Source organism: Stigmatopora argus, chromosome 8 (genome assembly GCF_051989625.1).
Source record: "Stigmatopora argus isolate UIUO_Sarg chromosome 8, RoL_Sarg_1.0, whole genome shotgun sequence".
NCBI classification, from domain to species: Eukaryota; Metazoa; Chordata; class Actinopteri; order Syngnathiformes; family Syngnathidae; genus Stigmatopora; species Stigmatopora argus.
The window spans coordinates 5806273-5823080 of NC_135394.1; the positions used below are offsets into that span (position 1 = coordinate 5806273).

The following is a 16808-nucleotide window of genomic DNA, read 5'->3' on the forward strand; positions in this document are numbered from 1 at the left end:
ATATTAATTCAATTTCCCTGTTGACTCATCCCAGTCACGAACATAACCCTAACCCTAACCCTTGCCGCACGGGGGATGCCGTGGGTGGATGGCTAATTTCCTACCATTATCTACAGGATCTTAATTGGAGATAAATAAACTTAATTAAAACGCAGACCAGCAAATACACTGGTTGAGATATTTAAATTGTTCACACGGGACATTAATATGTCATTAGACAAAACAAAGGACAAAGAAAATATTTGTGAAACGAGGTATCTGGTAGTATTTTTGTGCCAGAAGGAAATTTTCAGGATTTTTAATGAAGGTGTAAAAGCTCTGTTTATGATCAAACATGGATGGATTAGGCCAACTGCATGCACTAATTACACAAATTATGCAACACTATTCGACATGAAAAAGACTCATCAAGATTTTAATCACTATAACTTACTTTGCAAGAGTTGTCATGAGCTATTCAGTAATGTAATCAAGTTTGCTGCATTAGCTACTGTGGCAGCATTGGAGCAGCAGTATGCTGATGATGAATTGAAAAAAGGTGGAGGAACGTGAAAGACAACACGGGGACATCACAAGCTGTTTCATAGAAAGGGCATATTTGATTTTGACATTCTCTTTCACAAAATTAATGGATTTCTCTGTGCTACGCACCATCCTCTCAGTTGGTACATCAAATTGAGGAAATCTAAAGTAGAGAGTATTGATTCGTTTCTTTTATGCTTTTGCAACTTTTAAGAAGAAAGAATAACATCACAAAAAAGGAATTTTAAACATAACCATTCTGCAAAATGAATGGGAACATATGAACCGAAGAGACACTGTCAGTTGAGTCCCTTAGCTTATTAGAGGTTAATTGTATTGAAACGAGTGAATGAGCAAGCAACAGAGGCCACTGGGATTTCAATCTGAAAAAGCTCTCCTTTGGTGTTGATTTGTTTCCCATTCACTGCGCAAGGCATAACAACAGCCATATAAACGGGCCCGAATTACAGTGTCGCCACCCAAAAAACAATAATAATACATGAATATGTATCATGATTAAATGTTAAGTACCACTTGTTGGCTTGGGTGGAAAGGACGTCCATTGTTTTAAATGTGTGCAACCTCTAAATTATGGTAATCATAGTAATACAATACAGTGGTACCTCGACATACGAGTGCCCCGACATACGAGCAATTTGAGATACGAGTAAAATTTGGAGCAAATATTGATCTTGAGATACGAGACATATTTTGATATACGAGCAGACAGCGGACGCGAGAGACTGCTCATAAAAACATCATGGGAACTGTCTCTCTCCCCTCAACTCCCTCGTGTAATGTCTCTCTGCGAGCACTGGGCGGAGCTCAGCATTTTTTTCAGTGTTTTTTTTCCCGTTAGTCAGTGCGAATGGCGTATATACTACCTTTCGTTGGCAAGTGGTCGTGCGTTATCCTATTGTGAGGACATTTGTGTGCATCATTTTCGGAATATTTTGAAGGCAATACAAAAGCAAACAACCCTCGATAGTTTGAAAGTCAGGGTAGAGGCGGGGCAAATAGAGCCAACCCGGCCGGGAGAAGAAAGGTATAAAAATTTAAAACAAAATTAGAATTAAGTTTAGTGTCAGGTTAGATTAAACTTATTTTTGAGTGTCTGCATCGTAATCCAAGTTCATTTAAATTTGTTTATGTTATGTTACGAGCGCGTTGCCATGCAAAAAGTCCCCCCCTCTCTCTGTCCGTCACTCCCCTCCGCGAAATCCGTATAATTTTAATAATATTAAACACATTTTAGTACTATTAAACTGCTAGTTATTTGTTGCTTTGTTAATAGATGGCGAATTAGAACAAATAAAAATGTTTTTCCAATCCAATATCCTGTTTTTGGTGTTTTTTCAGAGGGTTGGAACATTTTAATTTGTTTTTAGTTCATTTCTATGGGAAACGTTCGTTTGAGTTACAAGAAAATCGACATCCGAGCTCAGTCTCGGAACGCATTAAGCTCGTATCTCGAGGTACCACTGTACTAGTTTAACTAAATGCAATGTGATGAACATTTGATGAATCATGATGATATGCTTTAATGCTCGTTAATACTGTGTTGATCCTTTCAGTTCTTCCCAGGAAAACTAGGGAGCATTTCAAGTTTCTATAATTACAGTGGCATTTAAGGGTTTGGGTCCCCAAACTTTTGCATCCCACATATACTTGAATGGGGAACCAAAAGAATGAAACAGTGGTACACAAAGAACTTGGGTGCTATGAAACTTTCTTGTGCCACTGTAATAAAAGATGATGTCAAAAACATGCATTGCTTAGAGGGGAGCTGCAGATGTGATTATCACCAGACAACAATGGCGGAGTGCAAAGTGGTTCTTGTAGATATATAGGTCCATTTACGAAGCTTTGTCAGAAATATACTCAATTTCTTCAGAAAAAGACCAGCAAAGAGTGTCAATAAAAGCTTTTTGGACAGAAAACTATGTGTTTGCTCTTCTCCAGACCAATGTATGTAATATTGTTGCTTAATGTGAATTGATCGGTGATGTGACAAGAGGGCCATTGTCCAATTAGCAGCCGGAGCTACTTGATACGTGATATGCGTGCCAGGTTACAACTTTCCAGGATTTTTTGCAAAAATAGTTTTGAGAATATCAACATAACTCATGAGAATTCTATTAATTGATGAAGACGCCCACAAATAATGTTGGTAGATGTATGACATCTCTTGGTGCAAAGTAGTAACTACATGGGGGATCATATTTGCATCTGACTTGTAAAGTCAAAGCAAAAAAGGATAGATTGTTGAATTAGGCAAAAGTAAAGATTGATGTTAACAACCCTGGCAAATATGAAGGAATAAAAAGAGAGAGAAAAGAGAAAAAAGGCTTGGCCTACGGAAAACGAAGCATTGCGACAAAATCCTATCAAACAAACTTTACTAGGGTCTGACAGCATGTAATAATGTTGATATTAAATATTCAGAGCAAAAGTAGTATTTGAACACAGCCCTTGGCAAGAGTCAGTTAAGATAAACAAGGAACAAAGATGTCCTCTATGTAATTCTTCTTTCACACCTTTAAGGTAAAAGAAGACATCTTGTGATAGTATCGAGTCTCGTCACAATGACGTAAAACGGATAGCATGGGCTAATACAAGCTGATAAGGGTCTGTGCAATGTTCACGAGTCATCAAACAATAAATTTGCAAAGAGAAAAACGTGATTATGCCCTGCAAGGCAAAATAAGTGTTACAATGATCAGTGAAGTCTTTAGCTGTGATTGGCTGGCCAACAATTCAGGGTGTCCCTCGCCTCTGGGCCGAAGTCAGCTGGGATAGGCTCCAGCACCCCCCACACCCCTAGTGAGGATAAAGCGGTTCAGAAAATGAGATGAGTAAAGTCTTTAGGTTAAGAGGAAGTGTTTTTTGCTCCAATTAATACAAAGATAGACGACGTAGACTTAGCCGATGTTTAACCTACTGAGGCTCAGTACATTAAGCAACTAGCCAGGCGTTTAGAAAGAAAGCAAGACATGTGGGAAATGCTGAAAAGGGTGATTAGCTGCATAAAATTACATATATTGGTAGATGGGAAACCCCTAAAAAGAATAATCACATTTGGGTAAGGTGGGGAAATAGCAGTATCGACAAGATCAATAGTAGTTTGTCAATAATTATTGCTGCATGGCCTGGTGGAAAGTGATTCTGGTGTCGAGGGTTCGATCCGAGGTGGGTACGGTATCCACACAAGGGTTATATGGGGTGCTGGAGCCTATCCCAGCTAACTATGGGCACCAAGCAGAGGAAAACTTGAAATGGTGGGCAGCCAATCGCAGACCACAAAGAGACGAACAATCATTCATGCGCACACTCATACCTAGGGGCAATGTAGAGTGTTCAATCAACCTACACTGCATGTTTTTGGGATGTGGGATAAAACTGTAGTACTCAAGAGATCCCACCTGGGATCGAATCCTCGACCCCAGAACTGTGAGGCTGACGTTCTAACCACTCGTCCCCCAGGCGACCTTCTTAACTGTCTGTCCAATAAAATATTTTATTTTATTTTTTAAATGCTTATCTGAGCAAAATTGAAAAATCAACAATTTTCAGGTTCTTGAGCTTCTACCAAATAGGCAAAAAAAAGCAGTGTTGTAAAACTTCCAATCCTAGAGCAGCGCAAATTCAATAACTGTGATAAGTGACTTTTTTTCCTAATGATGTCACAAGACAGATGGCATTCTAAGATTAAAATGTGTTTGTGGATGGGGGGCAAAGAAAGGAACCATAATTTATAACTTTCACAGTGACAAGACCGCAACAGCTATTTTAAAATGTGTTATACAAAAAATGTCAGTCTGCTCTTTTTTAAAATGTATTAACTAAATGCTGAAAAGGTAGGGTTTAGCATGCCTAGAAATTTTCACAGGTACACTAATACTAATGCAGATGCAGCAGCAGAATGCCATCTGTTGGACATACAGAATATTCACTCATTTTAAATACAGCTTATCCTCACAAGGGTCGCAGGGGGTGCTGAAGTCTATCCCAGCCAACAACGGGCACAAGTCAGAAATCGCAGACATACTGTTGTACAAACGTGTCGGGCAAGGGTGTCAGACTCGGGTTGGTTCGCGGGCTGCTTTAACGTCAACTTGATTTCACGTGGGCCGGACCATTTTAGATAAAATATTTAGGATTTTTTTTAATAAATGGATTTAAAAAAAACTGGATTAAAAGCCCTGAATATTCATTTTTTTATAGATCTAAAACAATGTTTATTTTAGCTTTTTTATATATATTTTTAGATTTTACAAAATGATTTTTGAACTAAAAACACAGAAAAAATTGATTAAAAAAATACAATTATTGATTTAAAAGGGGGAAAATCAGGAAATTTAATATACATCTATACCCTTCATTTTAATTTGATCCTAAAACAGAAAGTCGGCACTCATGATTTACTTTCCCGGGCCACACATCAATGATGCGGCGGGCCAGATTTGGCCCCCGGGCCGCCACTTTGACACATGTGGTTATTGTGGTACATGTGGGGTATTATGGAAAAGAGCATAAGTGATCTAATTTTGCTTTTAGGTGAAACTTTACTACAGCATGACAGCACAATGTATTCATCTTATTCAATTATAGAATATTAACTATATTTTCGTAAGCCTCCTTTTATACAGTTCCTTTAATTGCAAGGGATATGTTTCAGATAGTGTAGTGGTTCGCTCGTCTGATGTCAATGCGGGCAGGCGCGGGCTAAATTCCCGCTGGTGGAGGTATGATTGTGAGTGTGAATGGTCATCTGTCTCTATGTGTGCCCTATGGCTGACTGGCGACCAGTCCAGGGTGTAGTCTGCCTATCGCCCAAAGTCATTTGGGAATTTTTATTGATCAATCAGCCTACCCAGCATGTTTTATTTTTGGGATGTGGGAGGAAATCAGAGGACCCAGAGAGAACCCACACAAGCCAGGGGAGAACATGCAAACTCCACACAGAAAGGTCCGGACCTGGAATCGAACCCTCAATCTCAGAACTGTGAGGCCACCGAGCCTTCCCGGGTTTGAGTTACAGCAGCCTACAAGAACTATTGAAAAGTTTTCAATAGTTTTCAACGAAAACACACGCGACTCATGGCTTGGATCCGACCTCGTGATCAAATCCGATACTGTCCGATACTCCGAATATTTGCCATATCGGGCTCAGATGCCAATACTGAACTGGGACTTGAAGCGGACCAAGACATCACTAGTATGTAGTGTGCCTTGATAATAAAAACTCTGACTAGCACGACTGAAAATAAATGTTTCAGTGCCATTGACAGCCATGGACACCAAATCCATTGTGACTGGCAGAAGCTGATACCTGCCTACCCTCTTAAATTTAAATGAATTGGATGTCTAAAGCTGTCCGTGGCAGGCAATATGTGAAGTAAATTTAACTTTTTTTTTTTACAGTTATCATAGATAAAGTGTGTCTTGAAAATTGACTTTTCTGATGAACACTGCTCAGACGAGAAAAACGGTTTTGTAGGAGGTTAAGAGTGGACTTTTTTTTAGGGTTTTCCTGTAATGATCAACATTGGAGGCGAGCATTCTGTCTTCCCTTTATGGGGAAAAAAAAGAAGAAATTATCCACGCCAAACCCATGTCTTTTTGTCTTTCTTGGGGCTTAACAGCAGAAGAAAGGAAGCAGATATGGTGGAAGGAAGGAGATAACAAAAATACAAAAAGACAAAAAGACAGGAGGAGGGAATGATTCATAGTCTGAGGACATTCATTCCCCATTTTTTGCTGACATTACAACACAGTTAAAACAACGCTAATATTACACAGTGATTATATACTTTGCAAAATTAAGAATAATGAAATCAGTGAAATATCGGCAATGAGAAATGCGTAAAAACGCTAGAATCAACTCAATGTGAGCGTAAATGAAATACCGATGGATTGAAATAACGTGTTTAAGGGACATAGCAACAGGTTTGAACACGTATGAACACGTAGTATGCGTTTGCTGGAACAACTTTTTAAAAAGTCTCTTTTAACGTTGAAACGAATTGACTCTTAAAAAACTCACCGGTATAAACCTCGTGGTGACGGCGTCTTCTGTTTTCTCCCTCGCCGTGGATAGTGAAAAGGTGTCCCGTGTCTTGAACGTCTTCAAGACAGTCCACCGGGCAAGACGGTAGCTCTTATCGCATTTTTGCATTTTTTATTGCTGCGCCCGGTTGGATTGTTCGACTTCAAACTCTTGGAAGTGTTCAAACTGTGCTACGCACGGCGCCTAGTGGCCTCCGTCAATGTGACGTCTCTCAGAGATCACATGACAAGACGTCCAAATACAAAAATAAATAAAAACTACAACACGAGCGCAAGAAGACGGATCTATTTGTGCGATATTAGTTCCCGTTTACGCCAGAACACTACAAAGTCAAACCACTGTATAGAAATGACTTTACTTCATTTTTTTTTTAATTCTGTGAAGTGTTTTGTGACATCAGGAGGCGATCACATGAAACGACTCTTATCGGTACAATAGCGCTTATGATTTAATAATGCAGATATGGCTTTATTGAGATGATCGCTTTGTAGAGGCGACAAGCGATTTTTGCAAAATGGAACATTTTGTGTGTGCTTTGCCCTCTCGGGGAAATCATGAGTTAGTCAACAGTTTTTAAAACCCCTTTGTGGCTGAATTATGATTTAAATAAATAAATTATGATTTCAATACATTAATAAATAAATAAAATAAATCAATTGAATGGTCCTTTTGGGGAAGGGTGGGATTCGTTATTCAAATAATAATCATTTTGAAAAATAATTTTAAATGAACTATTAAAAAAAGGAATAGTTTTCATGTGGCCCGGTGAATGAGTGGTTGGTGCGTTGGCCTCACGGCTCTGGGGTCCTGGGTTCAAATCCAGGTCACGCCCACCTGTGTGGAGTTTGCATGTTCTCCCCAGGCCTGTGTGGGTTTCCTCCGGGTATTCCGGTTTCCTCCCCGTTCCAAAAACATGCATGGTAGGCTGATTGCACATTCTAAATTGCCCGTACGTGTATGTGGGAGTGTGCATGGTTGTCCGTCTACTTGTGCCTCTGGCCCAGAGACAGCTGGGATTGGCTCCAGCACCCCCTGTGACCCTTATGAGGATAAAGCAGTTCAGAAAATTAGATGAGATAATCATTTTTTTAAAGAATTTTAAATGAACTATTAAAAAAACTAGTTTGCATGTTCTCCCCAGGCCTCCGTGGGTTTTCTCCGGGTACTCCGGTTTCCTCTAACATTCCAAAGACATGCATGATAGGCTGATTGGACACTCTAAATTGTCCCTAAGTATGACTGTGAGCGTGAATGGTTGTTTGTCTCCTTGTGTCCTGCGATTGGCTGGCTACTAATTCAGGGTGTTCCCCACCCTTGGCCCGAAGTCAGCTTTATTGACAGTAAATGACTGAGTGCCTTTTGCAAAAAGGAGAAGCAGAGGCAGAAGTATTCATCATTCATCGTAACGTGGTGTATAGATGTTGAGGACATTGCGCATGCAGTTGCTGTCAGACATCTCTTGAAGTTGTGCAAGTTATTTAGAGTAGCGAGCAAATGCGGATCCTTCATTCATTTTGTCCTGAAAAGATAAACAAACCAAAAAAATTCAGCTGATAAAATTATGTAAATGGATATTCTCAATATAAAAATATTTAAAAAATATGTTCTGAGAAACTGGATGATTATAAAGTTTACTTTCTTAGTTTGCCTTTGCACTCACTTCAATAAATTAATGACGCAATCAGTCATGTTGCAAAAATACAATGAGCAAACAAGAAGTCCATCTAAATTATGTCACTTCGACTGACATGGACAGCTTGTTTTGTGATATCCTTTTAATATAACAAGAAACAAGTCACCTCCAACTAACCGACCTTCAAGCAACTTTTAATTTCCTCCACTTTTTCAAACGTCCCTTGTACTGTACCTCAGCGAGCACACAACTGCTTTCCTGGCTCTCTAACTTTTTTAACAACAATCCAAGCAGCTTTCCCATTGACGTAGAAAAGTAAGCAGAAAAAAAACACTGAGGGGCAAAGAAGAACAATGAGGCGAATGTGTTGTCAATGCCATCTTTCATTCCCCGCCACGGTTGAGCGTTCAATTCTCCTGTGGAGCTCGTCACTCGACAACAGTCACTATTCATTCACATTTGGCTGCAGCGTACACATCCCCCTCGGATCACGGTGGCCTCGGCACGGGGAACACTGTGATCGAGAAGGTAACAACTGGCCACAAATGCTATAAACACAACCTGATTTAAACAGTAGTTATATTTTCGAAACTTGCACAGTAGCAAATTATAAAGTCCTTTTTTTCCAGACAAAATGTTTTTTTCACAGCTAAAAATACAGTCTGCAGAGGGTCCCCACCTTGTGGACTTCCTGTGTGTGGCTCCACTTTTTTTACCTAGGTCTACAGTGTCTTGTGTGTCTGTCTTGCTACTGCAACCAAAGAAATTTCCCGAATACAGGATGAAATAAAGTTCCAACCTAAAAAAAAAAAAATCTAATCTAATTGTGTGTGCAGGCAATGCTCATAATTTCATACAATATTACTTTAAAAAGGGGTTCTGGGTTCAAACCCAGGTCACGTCCACCTGTGTGGAGTTTGCATGGTCTCCCCGGGCCTGCGTGGGTTTCTTCTGGGTACTCCGATTTCCTCCCACATTCCAAAAACATGCATAGTACGCTGATTGGACACTCTAAATTGCCCCGAGGTATGAGTGTGAATGGTTGTCCGTCTTGTGCCCTGCAATCGGTTGTCCACCAATTCAGGGTGTCCCCCGCCTCTGGCCTGGAGACAGCTGGGATTGGCTCCAGCACCCCGTGACCCTAATGAGGATAAAGCGGTTCACAAAATGTGATGAGATGAGATGACTTTATGAGTAATAATATTCTCCGTCTCGGTAAACCTTGGGCTTAATTTTTGGAAAATTACTCCCTTTTTGTTGTTGTAATATTACAACATCCGCCATATAACCAATGTCTCATTGATGATAAACAGTGACACACATGATTAAGAAGTCATCTAAGTTGTACTTTAATTTTTTGCCTCAAGTCAGCAGGATTTATAAAATGGACTACACTAAACGCTATATTCCTCAACCAAAACAATAGCAGAAAAAGTGGATCGTTAATCTATTGTTAGGGATTGTGAGTATCACAACCCTCAATATATTTGCTCTGACTCACCATGGGCATGTCTTCAAGCCTCTCAAAGTCGCCCCTCGGCGATTGGATGCATTTCACTGTGGCCACAACGAGCGCAAGGGCAACGATGGTGCAGAAGATTGTGATGATGGCTACAAGGCCAGGGTTGGTCCTTAAATCCTCCTCACCAAATTCTTGAGGGGGAGCTCAGAGAACAACACATATACATTAATTAGATGTTTTTCTTAAAAGTCATTTTGTGTTCTTTTCCAGAAGAAGGATGCATTTTGGTGAGCTTAAGTCAAATGGAAGCAGAGGTGTCCATATTGGTGTGGGTGCAGGTTTTGCTTCCCAAAAATGAACAATAATTAACATTTCCAATGGCATTAATAGTTATAAATTGCATTTTGACTTTGTGTGAAATGATTTTTGTCAAAGAATTACTAATGGTGTGGTTAGCAGTGGGAGGATGCAGTATGTATATCGTTCCGTCTTTCTTGATGTAACAAACAGACCTTGAGTGGTTATGTTTTGTCGAGGCGTGACTTGGGTTGAGGTTGCCGAGAGTGTCGATAGAAGAGGTGTTGTCTCTTTGGATGTGTGCCTGGTTACCGCAGAGTAAGGCTGCTGTGTCCTGGTGGATGTTTGCGAAGGCAATGCTGAGGTTTGTGATGTCGCTACAATAGTGACTTGCTGCTGCTTTGCATCTGCAGAGTGGCTAGTCCAAGTCTCCAAATTTGTCTTTATCAAAGTAGTGTTCGTTATTACTTGATTCTGTTTAACTGTGGAAGAGATGTTCTTTCCTGCAATAAATTAAGAACAATCTTTCTATTTCTATTTCATTCGTACGCCCAAAGTTGTTGCTGTTGTTGTTTTTTTGTCAACAAAAACTAGGTACTACTTCTAATCAATGTTTCCTCTAATTTTTTGTTTGTCTGGGCAGAAAGACAACCTCCCTGAGCACACCGAGTACCGGTGTGAGCAACATCATCATTGCTCGCTATGGGCACACACCAGTATCACACCTGCCATAAGCAGGTGTTTGTCTACTACACATAAATTATTTAGTAATAATAAAATGTAATGATTAATATCTATGAATTTAAAAAAAAAAAAAAATGGGGATTTTATTTTGTGCGCTCCATATGATTTGCTGTGCGCAGAGAAGACGAGAGTAGTGCGCAATTGCGCACGCGCGCAGCTTAGAGGGAACATTGCTTCTAATCAAGATTCCAGTATAGTGCATATTATTTCTGTCACCTAATCAAACTCATTCTTCACTTGTGGAAGTTTAGAAAATGTATACAAGAGGAAACAATAGGGTGTTGTCCTTTGCAAAAGTGACCTGTAAGTACCCTAAAATGGCAAGGAAGTGACAGAAAATTGACTCACTTCCTGCCATTGACAAAAAAAATAGAGGTCCAATTCATTTAAACTGGCTGAGGATCCCATCTTTCAGTAGGATTGATGTCTAGCACCATCAATGGTGGCCATTAAGTTATACCTTTTTATGGCCCAAAATAAACTGGTTCAGTTTGACACCCCTGCAATAGATGTACAATACACCTAAATCATCATATCTCATATCATCACATATAGATTATTAAGTCAAAACCAGGTAATACAGTGATTTGGTGTTTGTTGTGTCATCCTCGTAAGTGAAATCATTAAAAAGACATTTTTAACAAGTAGAAAAGTGAAAACCAGACTTACCCTGACTGAGGGTGAAAGTCAACAGGGAGATAAGCAGAGTCAGACGCATCACTGCTGACATCTTGAAAAGGAATAAAGCTGGCAGAAAGAGACTGCACACACAGACATGCACATCCTCAAGAGCAGGATACGTTGAAAGTCTGTTTGGTCAACACGTAATCTCCTTGAAGCTGGTTCGTCAATGTTTGAATAGTAGCTGAATTAGCACGTCAGTCTCCGTCCCTGCTGCTTTGGAACCTCAACTCTAAAGCTGACACCATCCCAAAAATGCATCGTGATTTCATGATTTTCTTTACTTAGCAGGACGTTATTCGTGAAATGTTTTAATTAGATCCAATAGAAATACACTATATATTGTCAAAAATATTTGCTCACAGGTCGTGTGACATCCCCGCTCATAATACAAGGGTTTAATACAATGTTTGTCCACCTTCTGAATCTATAACAGCTTTAATTGTTCTGGGAAAGCTGTTCACATATATTACATTACAAAGTGTGTTTATATGACGTTTTGACCATTCTTTTTTAGAAATGCATGTGAGGTCAAGGCCTGGATCTTCTTTTCTCGTCAGTTTTTTTCCAAAGCTGTTCTATTGTGCTTCAGTGAAGATTTTTTTAGGTTATTTTACTCTACGCCAAGCTTTCTCATCCATGTTTCTGCCTTACTTTGATTAAGGAAATTTCAGAACAGGAACAGGCCATCCCCAAACTATTCCTATAAAGATGGGAGCATAAATATTTTATTTATTTATATATTTATTTATTAACTTATTTATTTATCTCTAAAATGCCTTTTCCTGTGTCTGTATTCTCATCCTCTTGGTACTGTGACAGTGAAATTTCCCGAATACGGGATGAATAAAGTTATCTAATCTAAAATTGTCAAAAATAATTTTTGCTGGATGCTTCAGCATTTTGAAAAAATTGATAATTTCATTTTTCTTTCTTTTTACATTTTTCAGTTTAATTGTCATGAGTAACAACATGAAAATAAATAAAACGAACAAACGGTCTGATTTACCAGATTTTATAAAAGAGAAAAGTGAAATGATTCATGTGCATTCAAATGTGGTTGTTATGTAAATACTATAAATGACAATAAAAATACTTTGATCATATTGGCTTTTTAATATTTTGATATTTATCAAATTACAAATAAAAAGCACAGAAACCAGTTTTCTTAAATATGCTAATGATTTTTCAACTAACAATTATGTTGAGAGAACTAAGCAACACATTGCTCCAAGAATGTATTATGAAATGACAATGTAGTCTTATGATACAGTCATAAATAAATCTTAGCTAACTTATGTCTTACGTATCATATCACCAGTATATAAAATCAGGGAAAAAATAATCAGTAGGTCGCTAGATAATCATTAACAAATCATCTAGGGGGAAAAATGCAGAGATTTCAATCAGATTGAAATACAAACCATGGCAATGAAAAATGAACCACTATTTTCCCAGCAACCCTTCACCTATAAATGCACAAACCGCTTTGGTAGATAAAAGAAAATCCCTACCAACTGAACAAACATTTCCGTATCACCCAAATCCTTTTGTTTGAATGAACAAAATGCAGTTGTGTGAAAAATGTTATAAAAATATTAACTCAAGTCAAGTTTTTATATTTTGCATTGTGACATTGTCTAATGTCAATCAAATTCATTTACATCTCCTATAACAATATAAAAAAATAAACAATGTTCTAGGAATCGCAGTTTATAAGTTATAGTTTACAATTATTAAGTTAAAGTTTATAATTATAAAAGATTCAGAAATTTGGGCACATAAAGTGTATACACTGAGTTAAATATTTGGTACTTAAATGAAATTCCAGCAAGGTGAAACAGTATAAATCTGTTACACAATAACCAGAGTCAACTGGTGGTTGTCATAATATTAAATCTGGAAAGACCACTTCTTCTTCTCAGAATGTCCACAGAGGACAGGACAGGTATCACACTGTCGGAATACTTACATGAATGGAGTATAGCTAACATGAACGTGGAAGAAATTGTCCCAGCAAATTGACTTTAAACCTCCACATTCAGCGGGTTTCAGCTTTCAGGCATTCATACTGTAGCCCGTCCTTGACTTCACCATCCACTTTTCTCCTCAGTGGGTTTGGTTGGCGGCAAATCTTCCTGTTGCACTTCTTCCACACCGTCAGATTGTGGCTGTGAGGGCTTGTTGTCACATTGCAAACACAATACAAACAAGTGAGTAAAGTAAGCAAAAGTACATTTGTCACGTTCAAGGAAAAAGAAGCGTGAAGGAGAAAATACTAGCAAGGCCAACTTACTCTGTGTTTGAGATAGGAGAGGTAGGTGTCCCACCCCAAAGTAACAGTGTTTACGTAAACAACACGGAATTTGGGTGAGAGGAAATAAAAGTTGATCATCTGTGCCGCAGGCCAAACGCACCAGTCAGCCTGTCAGAATGCAAAACAACACACAAACCTAAGAAGATCAATGTGTGCAAACAAACTGTTCTATTTACAAGCAAAATTCTTCTACAAAGATGTACAAAAAACGGAGGCTCAGTTTGCTGTATTTGATCATTTTTAGCGTTTCAACGGGATAAAACCAGAAATTCACATAAATGAAAGTGGGCTCTCAACATAAAAACAAAACATTTATATTCATAGTCTGAAACATTTGAAAAAAATAGTGAAGACAGCCACGGTTCAACTACTTGTCACATCACATTACAAGCACGTGCACTTACTTTATAAAATTCCCAGAATTTATCTTTGAATTCCCCCCATCCATGGGATAAAGAGTGTCCCTCCATGACCCCCATACCTACAATAAACACAGTTGTGAGTCAGATGTGCGTAAGCGGGTCGGGTAGATCAAGACAAATTTCAGATAAGTTACACACTTAGAATGAGCTTGACTCTAATAAAGCAATGAATCACAGCACCAAACAAAGTACCAGTCGAATTTATTACACTCAACCTCTGAACTCTTTCTGATATGAAGAAATAAGGCCTGTTGTTTTACTCCAACTGTATCGAGATCTCAACCTTTAACCTTAAACTCACCTGTCTTATTAATGTAAATGTTCTTGAGAAACACACATTCAGGATAGCTACATTGCAAATAAAAATTAACAACAGCAACATTAAAAGACAGTTCTCACCTAAAAAATACCACATGCCAAGAGTAGGTGACGCAATCATCTGATCCACCAGAACTTTCTTCACCACTGTCTTCAGAGCATTTCCCACAAATCTTGTGTCGAGCCATGTGTACCAAAAGTGCAGCACAGGACCCATGGAGCAGCCGACTATGAACATACGACCTTTTGGGAGAAACACAATTATTTGGAATTATTATATGATTTTTTTTAACAATATATATATATATGAAAGTTCATATTTCAAGAGCCTGAAGTTAGTGCCCAACTACAATATTTAATATGGAAAAGGGCAGCAATCCTTGAAGATCTCTCATTATTTTGCTGCATTGAGATGTCTCACAGCGGCCCAGCGGATGAGTGGTTAGCGCGTTGGCCTCACAGTTCTGGGGTCCTTGGTTCAAATCCAGGTTGGTCCTCCTTTGTGGAGTTTACATGTTCTCCCCGGGCCTGTGTGGGTTTTCTCTGGGTACTACAGTTTCCACCCACATTCCAAAAACATACACGGTAGGCGGGTTGGACACTCTAAATTGCCCCTAGATATGAGTGTGAGCGTGAATGGTTGTCCGTCTCTTTGAGAGCCTGCGATCGCCTGGCTACAGATTCAGGGGTATCCCCCGCCTCCGGCCTGAAGTCAGCTGAGATAGGCTCCAGCACCCCCTGTGACCCTTGAGGATAAGCGGTTCAGAAAATGAAGAAATGAATGAGATGTCTCAACCATTATACAGCTTAGTGGCAATCTCTTAAGATTCAATCGGACAGTAACTTTTGATTGAATTTGCCGCACACAACACATCAATTAGCCTCTCCTATTCATAAACTGTGCATTTAGATTATTAAATAAAATATTATGTTTTATTAATATTACTCTAAAATTCCAATAGGGATGAGTGTGAGCTCCTTGTGCCCTACAATTGGCTGGCCACCAATTCAAGGTTGCCGCTCAACTGGCGCCCATAGTCGGCCGGGATAGGCTCCAGCACCCTCTGCAGCCCTTGTGAGGATAAGCAGTACGGAAATTATTTGTGAACCCATCGTCTTAAAACTTTGTAGATTTGTAGCATTAATTGTGGTCATATTGTCGATGTAGGTTTACATATTCTTGTAAATTATAGTGTGAGCAGAGCGAATTGACTAGGAAAAGTAATTGCAATGACATTTTTAAAAAATACAATAAATGCACAACACCCTTCAACCAGGCCACACACATATTGTTCATGAAACTGTTAAGAATAATCAGACAAAGATTTTATGACACCTTCACGTGTAAGGTAAGTTTGGTCTTAGGGGGATGCGGTAATATTGGGTTTATTTACGAGCGGGAGGGGTGGCCATCCACATCCAATATGGCGACCACGTAAACGCATCCCAATAACGAGCCAGTCACGCGCTACAACATGAACACGAACCACACTAAAAATCCCAGTATCGGCGGCTCTCCCTTTTTCCTCCCACCTGTCCTGTTCCATTCTCGGATAATGGTCGGGTCCTTGTGCTTTTCCCGGCTCTGCTGCAAAAAGTCCCCCAGCGCCAGCATGCCACCTCCGCTAACCGTGTTAGTGAGCAGGAGGTAGCGACCCTGGAACATTTGTCGCCACGAGAATCGGATGCGGACAACAAATTCTTTGCCCGCCCGGGGAAACATGTCATTTAATTTAAGTTTTTCTTAATGGCAGGACTCCAGCAACACCCTGAAAATAAAACGTTTCCCAATGACAAGTGACGTAGAAATTAAGTGGTTCGAAACTAACAGAATACACAATTCAAGGTAATGTATGACTGCTAAAGGAAGAACGTAAATGTTATTTCGCCATCTGCTGGTCTGGAGGACTAAAGATTCGGGTTATTACTATACTACTAGTCCTTTATTTACGACTAGGCTGGCTGAACATTTCCACTACACTCAAAAAAATAATGTATAGTTTTATAGTTATTATTATATTATTTATAGTCAGGAAATAAAAATCACAGCATTCTAACGCATGTTGACTTCCCACAATAATACTATTTACTACATGTTAACATTCACTCAACCAAATGAGCGAGCATGAAAATCAATAAATGAAAAAAATACTAATCCTATTTATTTATTTATTGAACTTTTGTGTAAACAATGTAACATGTGCATATAAAAAAGAGAAACGGTTTAAAACACAATACTGCATTAACGTAATGTTTTTTCTTAATTTACTCATGCTGGAACCATAGTGGTGCTGCCAATTATTAATTCATTCATTTTCCATGCATGCAACCTCCATACAGTA

General features: G+C 39.0%; 4 protein-coding genes across 6 annotated transcripts in view; 1 reads left to right on the forward strand and 3 right to left on the reverse strand.

Annotated features, from left to right (window-relative positions):
- LOC144079156 (3',5'-cyclic-AMP phosphodiesterase 4C-like) overlaps positions 1-7243 on the reverse strand; it is a 69673-nt gene extending 62430 nt beyond the window's left edge. The window contains exon 1 of the mRNA XM_077607732.1: positions 6569-7243. The gene's annotated coding sequence lies outside the window, so the exon portion shown is untranslated. The remainder of the gene's footprint in view (positions 1-6568) is intronic.
- The window catches only part of LOC144079161 (peptidyl-prolyl cis-trans isomerase FKBP3-like), a 139843-nt gene that overhangs the window by 66749 nt on the left and 56286 nt on the right, over positions 1-16808 (forward strand). The window lies entirely within an intron of this gene.
- Positions 7486-11517, reverse strand: cist1 (colon, intestine and stomach enriched 1). 3 transcript variants are annotated; one of them, XM_077607739.1, is made up of 5 exons: positions 11398-11517; positions 10200-10487; positions 9727-9890; positions 9132-9366; positions 8134-9024 (listed from the first exon to the last, which is right to left on the reverse strand). In XM_077607739.1, the coding sequence occupies exons 1-5, from the start codon at positions 11456-11458 to the stop codon at positions 8948-8950; spliced, it is 825 nt and encodes a 274-aa protein (XP_077463865.1). In that variant the 5' UTR covers positions 11459-11517; the 3' UTR covers positions 8134-8947. The 3 variants fall into 3 exon arrangements, with proteins under 3 accessions (XP_077463866.1, XP_077463865.1, XP_077463864.1); XM_077607740.1 differs by lacking the exons at positions 8134-9024; positions 9132-9366 and adding an exon at positions 7486-8111; XM_077607738.1 differs by having other exon boundaries at positions 8134-9366.
- mpv17l2 (MPV17 mitochondrial inner membrane protein like 2) lies at positions 12503-16338 on the reverse strand. Its single transcript, XM_077607359.1, has 5 exons — positions 16000-16338; positions 14548-14709; positions 14131-14207; positions 13706-13834; positions 12503-13589 (listed from the first exon to the last, which is right to left on the reverse strand). Exons 1-5 carry the CDS (start codon positions 16187-16189, stop codon positions 13500-13502), a joined length of 648 nt encoding a protein of 215 aa, XP_077463485.1. The 5' UTR covers positions 16190-16338; the 3' UTR covers positions 12503-13499.

Coding starts and splice junctions, on each gene's coding strand:
- mpv17l2 (XM_077607359.1), bottom strand. CDS start 16,189: ATGTTTCCCCGGGCGGGCAAAGAATTTGTTGTCCGCATCCGATTCTCG. Junction 14,710..15,999: donor CCGAGAATGGAACAGGACAG/GTGGGAGGAAAA, acceptor TTCTCCCAAAAG/GTCGTATGTTCATAGTCGGC. Junction 14,208..14,547: donor TGGCATGTGGTATTTTTTAG/GTGAGAACTGTC, acceptor TGTTTATTGTAG/GTATGGGGGTCATGGAGGGA.
- cist1 (XM_077607738.1), bottom strand. CDS start 11,458: ATGTCAGCAGTGATGCGTCTGACTCTGCTTATCTCCCTGTTGACTTTC. Junction 10,488..11,397: donor GACTTTCACCCTCAGTCAGG/GTAAGTCTGGTT, acceptor AATTTATTGCAG/GAAAGAACATCTCTTCCACA. Junction 9,891..10,199: donor ACAAAACATAACCACTCAAG/GTCTGTTTGTTA, acceptor TTGTTCTCTGAG/CTCCCCCTCAAGAATTTGGT.